General features: G+C 54.0%; 1 protein-coding gene across 1 annotated transcript; it reads right to left on the bottom strand.

The window, feature by feature from the left end:
* Positions 1–427: 427 nt before the first annotated feature.
* On the bottom strand, positions 428–4,235 carry Vax1 (ventral anterior homeobox 1). Its single transcript, XM_059245812.1, has 3 exons — positions 3,995–4,235; positions 2,709–2,896; positions 428–1,009 (listed from the first exon to the last, which is right to left on the bottom strand). The coding sequence occupies exons 1-3, from the start codon at positions 4,233–4,235 to the stop codon at positions 428–430; spliced, it is 1,011 nt and encodes a 336-aa protein (XP_059101795.1).
* Positions 4,236–9,366: the final 5,131 nt, after the last annotated feature.

The following is a 9,366-nucleotide window of genomic DNA, read 5'->3' as shown; positions in this document are numbered from 1 at the left end:
TTCAGTCCCTGGAGGCCTGTGAACGTATTTCCTCTTCCAAAAATTCACAGGAGCAGTGCACAGTGCCCCTATCCAGAGCAGGTGTCCGGGGCCTGGACTTGGGCTCAGTCTGTTCCTTCCCTGGCTGTCAGGGATTGGGGAACCAGGTTGGCTAATTCGGGTATTCCTCCCCAATTCTTTGGATCATTCCTGGATTCAGAAGGAAGCTGGGGTTGGAGGGAGGGAGGAAAAGTAGAGAGAAGAACAAAAAACAGCTCAAGTGAGATAAAATCAGTAGCCCGCGGGGGAGGGGGGGCAGGAAGAGCAGTCAGAGGCCTAGTGGGGGCCAGCAAGGCCAGCGCAGGAGCACTGGGCGCCTAAAGCGCGCGAGTCCATAAATACCACCACAATAGATGTTATAAATATAAATACAGGATAACACTTAAAATCAGTCCAGCGCTTTTTTCTCGCCCCCTTCTTTATTGTTGGTCCGGGAGTAAGGCTCAAAGGCGGAGGAGCTCAGGTACCGGGCTGAAAGTTCTTGCAAATTCCCGGCTAGCGAACCAGCCATCGTCAACGGGGCGGAGGACAGGCGGCTGGCAACAGAGCCTAGGAGCGACGGCACCGGCAGACTGAAGAGACCGTGGCTGGCAGCTGGTGCTCCCGCGTGCAGTCCCCCGGGCCCTGCAGGCCCCGGGCCGGGAGTGCCGCCCACAGCTGGCGGGTGCTGAGACGCAGCGCCTGCGGGCCCCGGGGCAGTGGCGGCGGCGGCGGCCGCTGCGGCCGAGCCCGCGGCAGCGCCAGCGCTCAGGGCCGGGAGGCTGGGCCCGCGCAACGCGGAGCCCAGAGCGCCGGTGGCACAGGGCGGCAGCAGGGCAGGCAGACCGGGCGGCGACAGCAGGCGGCCCTGCTCCAACAGCCTCAGCACGCTGCACGTGGCGGCGGTCTCCGACACCACCGAGCGTAGCTCGGAGTCCTTGCCCTGGTCCTTCTTCTGCTTGGTTCGCCGATTCTGGAACCAGACCTTCACCTGAGCGCAGATATGCGGGAGGAAAAGTGGGAGAGAGCAGCAGGAAAGAGCAGGGTCAAAGGCAGCAGGGTTTTTTGGGAGGCTGGGGGGCTGGGTTACTGGGACCCTCCCCTAACCCTAGACCTAGCCTCAGCCCCACCCCGCAGCAGAGGATGGATGCTCCGAAGCTGCTAGCGGAGCAAGAGCCACCGCGAGGGGGACACCACTCCACTGGGCTGCGCTTCCGGGTCATGTAAGCAGGCCTAGGCCAGAGCAGGTTACAAAAGCAAAGTAATAAAATGTCCACGACACTGACAAGGAAGGAAGACGGCTATTTTGCTGTGCTGCTGCAATACCCACAGAGGTGTTTTGTGTTCACAAATTGGTCAATGAGCACAGCCTGAGAACCTAAGGCCTGGGGAAGGTTGTGCCGAAGCTGAGGTGACCGGGGAACAGCGTTTCTCAGCCTTTCTAGATCCAGGTCGCTAGCCCAATGAGTTCAAATTTGGCCCCAGAAAATCTGTCTGTGCCTCTTAGAGACTCCAAGGGGTTGTTCTCTGCTCGTTAGACCTAAGACTGGCCATGAACCAGCAGCAGACAGAGAAGGTGGGGCGGAAGCAAGGTGGGCTTCCTAGGCCAGCCTTTCTCCACCTTTCAGCACCACCGGCTAGTTTGAAGGCTTGGAATTACACTCTTAATTTATCACTCCCTCTGCACTCCATCGGGGGCTTTCGCTGATGTAGACTGAGAACATCCAATGCTCCCTTCCCTGTCTGCCTCTTCTGGCCTAGAATAGAGTGTAGTGGCTACATGGGGGGAAATAAAAACACCCTGTTTAGATTTTGAAAGCTAAAAGGGGTTACTATGCCAACGCAAACTCAGATTTTTCCCATGTGTTCTGTCCTCAGTTCTCAGTGTTCAGCCCAGATTTTAGGTCTAAAATGCTCTCCACCTGTTTCAGCGCTGGACCTAGGAAAAGAGACTGGAAAGGGACCTGACAGACTGTTAGCACACCTTGGCTAACCCCCAAGGCTCTCAGCCTTGTAGTGTAAATAGTGTAAAGCTCATGGCTGTCATGGTCAGCTCCAGAGCAACATGGCACTTTATGGTAAGGAGAGGACCTAAAACCAAAAGACACAGTGTTCAGTGCTGGCACCCAAGATCTACTGCCCGTCGGACACTGTCATTGGCACAGAGGACAGTGTCTCTTAGGACCCCAGCGTGGTGCTCAGGGCTGGCTTTTTAAGAGGTGGGGCTGCCGTATTTGCACAGGTCCGTCTCTGAGAGTTGGCACCACTTTCTAATCCTACTCCTTGCAGAATGGATCTTGGTGTTGGGTAAACTTAAAAGTCCCAAAGTGGGTGTTACTGAGAATATAGCCAAGATGATATGTATACAAGTGGGGGGCAGCTTTTTATAAATCAGAAGCCATGCAAAAATTCTAAAGTCTGAGAACTAACAGGAATTCCAAAAGGACAGAATATGAGTCCCCTAGGTCAAATCAAGGTATGCAGCAGTTAGACCTTGGAGGACTTGAGAATGAGTAGAAGAAATGACAGTCTAAGAAAGAGGAGAAAGCCTCAGGCTTTCACCCCCGTCCATCATTCCAACTCCTCCACGTCTCTGGAAGGTTCGGTCCAAAGCAAGGTAGACAGGAAAGGCAGACTGGAGTGCTGGGAAGAGGAAGCCTGGTGCTGTGAGCATCCTGGCAGCTGGGTACCTGGGTCTCAGACAGATTGAGCTGCCGAGCCAGCTCGGTTCTCTCCCGGCCCACCACATATTGGCAACGCTGGAACTCCATCTCCAGCCTGTAGAGCTGCTCCGCCGTGAAGGACGTGCGTGTCCTCTTGGGCCGGTCCAGGTCCAAGCCCTTGGGCAGGATGATTTCTCGGATAGACCCCTTGGCATCTAGGGAAGGGTAGATGTCAGCCACCATAGCCCTCCGGTTTTCTCCTCCTCCTTGCCCTGAGCTAGCTAGGGACAAGTCTCCGGCAGGATGCGGCGGGTGTAGGGGTGGCTGCAGTCGTAAAGCCGAGCCCCTGTGGGGGTATGGAGACCAAAAGGGCTAACTTCATAGCATTAATTGGAAGAGTAACCAGACTTTGTGTTGGTAAAGTCCCCCAGACATCAGAGGAGGAAAAAATTGAGTTCCAAATAGGTGGATGTTCCTTCTGGCCTAGGGGGCCTCTGCTGCGTGGTCGAGTCCCCAGTATCCCAGAGGGGCCATTACTGAACACCCCAACCCCAGCATGACCCCAGACTACAGAGCAACCTGCACTTCTGCGGTTCCCACCCCCAACCCGGGTCTCTGGCCGGCTCCTACCCAAGCGGCAGAAGGAGGAGGGACCGAAAACCCGCTTGCGGGGCCTGGCTATCTGCTGGCGGGGGCGGCGCCGGCTGAAGCCGGCCTCTGCGCCGCTAATGCCCCGGAGGAGCGCACGCCGCTCCCTGAGCGAGGCCGAGTCAGGCAAGGAGGCGGCATCCGCAGCCCCGCGACCCAGCTCGGCGGTTTCTCTAGGCGGCAGCGGCCAGGCCGGGAGCTCAGCGCTAGGGCCCTCAGCCTAGCGATGCAACTGGCCAGGCGCTGTCCTGCCGCCGAGGGCTGCTCTTCCACGCCCAGTGTTCTTTTGGGTGCGCTCTGCTCTCCAGGGCTCAGAAGCCCGCAGGCCGCCTACCAGCAGGTCCTTATCCCGAAGGTCGCGCGCATTGCCCCCTGAGGACCCGGGTCCGAAGCCCCAGCTTGGTGACCTGCCCACTCCTCGCAGAGCCTGGGTTCTTTCCGTAGCCGGACTGGAGGGGCCCCTCAGGGCTGCTAGAGCCGAGGCCCCAGGAGAGCGCGTTCAGAGGAGCCCCAGGCTCGGATCCCCTAGGGCCGGCCAGACCCAACAAAAAGAGAACCAGCAACAACTTTCTCCCAAGTCCTCGCCAGCCCTGGGAGGCGGCGCGCAGCTGCGGCCAGGGAATTACCCCCAAAGAACGCACCCCCAAAGCCCTGCCCATCCCTACCTCGGACTAGGATCCGGCGACAGTAATCCGGGTCTGCAGAGGAATTGGATTTACTTTTGTTACAATCTTCCGAAGCGCCAGACGCCGAAAAGGCGCCCTGCGGCTCCTTGAGGAAGGCGGCCGGAAGGCTCCCCTCGGCGCCCTTGATCTCCCTGCTCTCCTTGTGCGCGTTCTTCGAGACCCTGGCGGCCTCGGTGTCCGAGTGGCACCGGACGTCCATTTTGTCTGGTTTCCCGAACATAGGCAAAACAACACAGAAAAGAAGAAAAGGGGGAGGGGGTAGGAAAAAAGAGGCAGACGGGGACAAAACCCCTACAACGCAGCCCCTAAGCTCCTTCGCCCGAGAGAATGAATGTCCCCGCGGGGTGGCTTCGGCAGCCGCGGAGGGTCAGCGGCGACCGGAGAGTGGCGCGCTAGAAGAGAGGCGGTCGGTCTGGTCCAGGATCCCGGTGGAGCAGTGGCGAGGACGCCTCGTCAGCGCCCGCGTCCTCTGAGCACGTCCAGTGTCCCCAGCCTGGCGATCAGGTAGCGAACAGCGCGCAACTCCGTCCGAAACGCTGCGGCTCCGCCTGTTACTGAGGCGGCCGAGTTGTGGTTGTCCGACACCCGGGGGGGACGCACACTCGCTGTTGCAATTGATTACGGGTAATTTCGCAGCCCCCACGTTTCAGTTACCTCATGAATACACTAAATTGTTTGGATAATATATCAGATCGTAATGGATGGTTTCTGTCCTTGTCCCCAATCAAGTAGGGGTTTAGCCAGTGAATAAACGGAAATGATTGGTCTTGCTTTCGGGAAACACAATCAAAGACCCACACTTCCAGAAAAACTTTTGACAAGATTCATCCTGAATTGTTAGCACCATTAGCAGGCATTATTAACTTTCTCTTTGCCTTTGACCTTCCTGCTCACATACTGGCTAAAAGGGGTTTCCTCCAGGCTCTCCATATAGAGCTGAATGGGGGGGGGGTACCCCCTCAGTCCATGTAGCTGAAGAAAGCAATTGCCTCTGGGTGGGGAGAGAAGGGAGGAGGAGAAAAGTTTCTCCCTAAAGTCTCCCCTCCACACACTCCAAAAAAGCCAAGCTTCTCCCCAAGCGACTCTTTAACACACCTCGACTCTGACAGCAGCCATCTTAAACTGCCGACCCTCTTCCTGTAGCCTCCGTTGGATTTTTTTTCATGCCTGCACCTCCAGCAGCCCTGAGGCAGCCCATTCAAAGGGCAGCTTTGTACTCAGAGTCCAGCAGGAGGGGGGAGTGGAGGGAGGGAGAGAGAGAGAGAGAGAGAGAGAGAGAGAGAGAGAGAGAGAGAGAGAGTAAAAATCTCAACTGTGAGATCTGCTTCAAAAAAAAAAGTTTCCCCCTAGCTATTTCATTGTCTTGCTACAATGTCTTTGAGAAAAGCAACAGCCAGTAATCCAATAACAGCATTGATTAGGCCACAATGATTCAATTCAAGCGCATGGCCTTGTGCAAGGAGCTTGCTCCAGCCCTTCTCGTCACCTTGCCGGGGCAGAAGCCCTCTCCACGCCGCTCTCCCCATTCATTCCTTTATGGGAAATGCGGAGCAAAAGGAGTGAAAGATGGCAATTATCTAATTGGACTATTAACAAACAGTCCTCTGAGTGCGGCGGTCTGGCGTGGCTCCTGGGCGGGGGAAGGGCCGTGTTCCCGGCCCTCATTCACAAAGAGTGCAGGGGCCGCGGAGGAAAGGGGGTTTTTAAAAGAGAATTGGGGGGGGGGGGAGAGGTGGGAGGTTTGGCTGAGAATTTTTCCACACAATTCCAAGAATGGGGAGGAGGCGGGCGGGGGAGGGGCGGGGGTCTTGGCGAGAAGGTGGGAGGCAGGGAGTAAGTGGGGAGGGCAGCCAGTGTGTGTGGCGGCCTCCGAGGGGCTCCGCGCCCGCCCCACCGTCCGGCTGTCACCTCCAGGCCACCGCTGCGGTCCCTCCGCACTGTTGAACGTGGAGGGGGCCGGCCGAGCCGGGTAACCGCACTCCTCTCCACGCCACCTCCGGCCTCTTAGGGGCAACCACGTTTGGTCCGTTCCAAGGCTATCTGTCATACCACAGGCAGACCTGGGGCTTTGACTGTATGACTGGGGGTACTTAGGGTGATTGTGTTGAGTGATGTCCACTGGGCGGGGAGTATCCCGGAAAGCAGACTGAAAGCCCAAAGATATCACTGTGGACGCAGCCCTCAGGCCCGGACACCTCCCGGGCGACCCGGTGGCAACCACCGGTGATGTCCGCTGTCGCTGCCCGGCCGGGAGTTACACAAAGCAGAGAGAAGAAAAGGGTCCCTCCTCCGCTAGCCATCCCGCTGTACAGAGATGCACCGCCCGCCTTCTTGGTCCCAGTGACAACGTCTATGAAGAAGGGCTCCTGCGGCCTCGGATGCTCCCAATTGGGTGCCCTATTTGCTTGCTGAGATCGGTCGGGAGCAGTGCTCCGGGTGAGGGTCCTGAATTTCAGCCCAAAGACACACACCCACTCACCAAGCAGTGGGTGGCTCCGAATAACCGGCGTGGGGCGCCCAGACTCGTGCTTTGGAGTGAGTGGGAGTCCCCACTCTGGCTTAAACGCCCCCCACCCCGCGAACATCACTGGGATCCCAGCAACAGCCCAGACAGAACTGGGCAGCCTTAGATGGATCCAGGCCCCTAGGCCTTAGGATTCTGCAGCCTCTTAGTTACCAGGACATCAGCAGGCAGACACACCTGCTACCCGCAAAGTCAAGGCCTGGAGGAAAGTCTTTACAAAAAAAAAAAAAAAAAAAAAAAGCGGTCAGTTCACGACTTTTCTGGGGAGCCTGCCCTACCCCTCCACTTTCTTAGAGACAAAGTTTGCATATTTTGTTACAAGTAGGACCGCGAGAGCTTTTGTTTGTTTGTTTGTTTGTTTTGAGCGCTCCTATATTGGGTGTCTAAACACATTTAATATGCTTAAGCCCTTTCTCAGAAAGGTAGCAAGGTTTCAGGTTAGGGCTAACTGAATGTAGTCTCCGAGAAATTCAATAACTTGTCCAAGCCACAGGTCAGTGAATACAAAATTTGAACTCTGTCTGTGACCTCAGAAGTATTCAGGTCTTCACCAATCTCTCGGGGCTCTGGGCTTTGAGTTTCCAGAATCCCCAAGGGAAGGAGTTTGCTCAAAGAGACACAGGGCTATGCCCTTAGTGTTAATGCTAAAACATTCTGAGTGTTGGACGTTCGTTCGTTTTCATTTGTTTTGTCCAAATAACATGAGATGGCAGTTGAAACATGAAGTTTTGCTTTGGTCATGCTATCTATTATTAGCCAGGAGCACTTCGTAGGAGCCCACCATCCTGTACCAACCTGATTTGAGGTGAACAAAATCCAGTTCCCCGTGTCTCAAAGTTGTCTGACGACTGTCTGGGATCCACGTTCAGGAATTCACATTTCTATCGGCTAGGGGAGGGGGAGAATCTTTCCACAACTTAGTTGGAGAATTGGACCTTTTAAAGTTGGAGGACTCCAAGTTCTGAGGGCAGACCACCATCACTGCTTATTGGATCTACAAGTGCTACTTGGGAAAGCAAGACAGTGGGACTGTCTGGGATGAAGCAGAGATTTATCCAGTGTCTGGAAATGTCAGAACCAAGGTAGCACTCAGGAGGTCTCCAGCACCCATGCTAGGTTGTCTTCTGCATCATCTAGACAAACCAATTAACTGTGTGAACTCACCAGCTTTCCTCAGAGCTCCGTATTTGCAGTACAAATAGTATGGTTATCAGATGCCCATCTAGGCTCCAAGCACTTGAAATAACCAAATTAAATAAAAAAGTCGATCCATAACTACCAACTACATTTTGCCTTTTGTCACGCATAGCATTTTATGGCCCCACTCCCCTCCTGTCTTTCTCCCCTCTCTTCCCTCTCTCCTTCTCCTTCCTCTCTCTCTCTCCTCTCTCTCTCTCTCTCTCTCTCTCTCTCTCTCTCTCTCTCTCTCTCTCTCTCTCTCTCTCTCTCTCCTGGATTAAAATTCTATGGGCATCCATCCAGAAAAAACATGACAGGTTTCCCAGAGGACACAGCAGAGGATGGAAGCCCTGGATGGAAATTTCAGGAAAGCAGCTGCTGTTCCCAGCCAAAGGCAAAGCTGTGTGTCCATTGGCAAAAGAAAGGAGGGAATTCACTCAATTATTTGGATAATCTGAGATACTCTTGTGCTGTGCCGCACACATAAGGACATAGGGCTGCTCCAGGTGAAAGTGTTTTATTTCCCCGGCTACATTCCTCCCCTCCCAGTGCCCCTTTCTGCCCCCACATGTCTATCTGCAGGTGCAGAGAGACCCAGAATAGAACTGTAGAGCTGGAAGGATTTTTAGAGATCATCTATTCCAGAACCTTCATTTGACTTGACAGATGAGGAAAATGAGCCGGGAAAGACAAAGCAACTTATTAAGGATTAGACAACTAGTTAGTGGGGGGGTCTCTGGGCTGCAGTCCTGGTCTCCTGACTCAAAGTTGCATTCTCATCTCTACCCAGGCTTTCTAGACTTGGCTGGAGAAAGCACTCTTTGGGACGGAGTGAGATGATGTTGGAGAAAGGAAGCTAAAGGTCTCCTTGAGCCCTGGGGATGCTGTTCATAGTCTGTGCCCCTGAGCCCTGGGGGTGCTGTTTGTAGTCTGTGCCCCTGAGCCCTGGGGGTGCTGTTTGCAGTCTGTGCCCCTGAGCCCTGGGGGTGCCCCTCATAGTCTGTACCTCTGTCCACTTCTTTCATCCAGGACGTTATAAATCAGTTTCAAGATGGTACCAAGAACAGTCCTCTGCCATCCTCCCTTTGCCTTTTCAGAAGAAGTAGGAGGTGAAACTTGCTGGGGAGAAAGATCCAAGATCCTCTTAGATTATGAGGAAGACAACATAGCTTACTATGATACATCATTTCAAAAATAATTGCACCAGAGAAGATGAGGCAAGCAGAAAGGAAGTCTTTCTGAGAGTGGATCGGGGCACTCAATAATAATTAATTAAAAACCAGGATAACTGGCATTTACAGACTTTCACCTGAAACACTGCCAGTGTTGGGAGTTTAGTCTTGTCTAGTTGCTGATGCCCCAGTCGTGCAGGATAGGGGTTGGGGCAATGGAAAAATAAATGAACCACAAGCTTCTGTTGAACATCTAACATGGAGACTGTGGCCATGCATCCAGGCATTTCTGTCTTGCCTTCCACTCAAGGACAAGACAATGTGCAGAGAGCCAAACTCTGGGTTAGTCTATTTACATTAAAACAATTGATTCTATTTCTCAGCCTGCATGTTGTATCAGGAAATTGAGTTTTGTCAGTAAACTATATATTTTGAATATGAAACATTCAGTTTTAAAGGAGTCTTAGAATGGCATA

This window comes from Peromyscus eremicus, chromosome 1 (assembly GCF_949786415.1).
Source record: "Peromyscus eremicus chromosome 1, PerEre_H2_v1, whole genome shotgun sequence".
NCBI classification, from domain to species: Eukaryota; Metazoa; Chordata; class Mammalia; order Rodentia; family Cricetidae; genus Peromyscus; species Peromyscus eremicus.
Note: the sequence above shows the minus strand (reverse complement) of the source record. Positions and strands in the feature narration are given on the sequence as shown.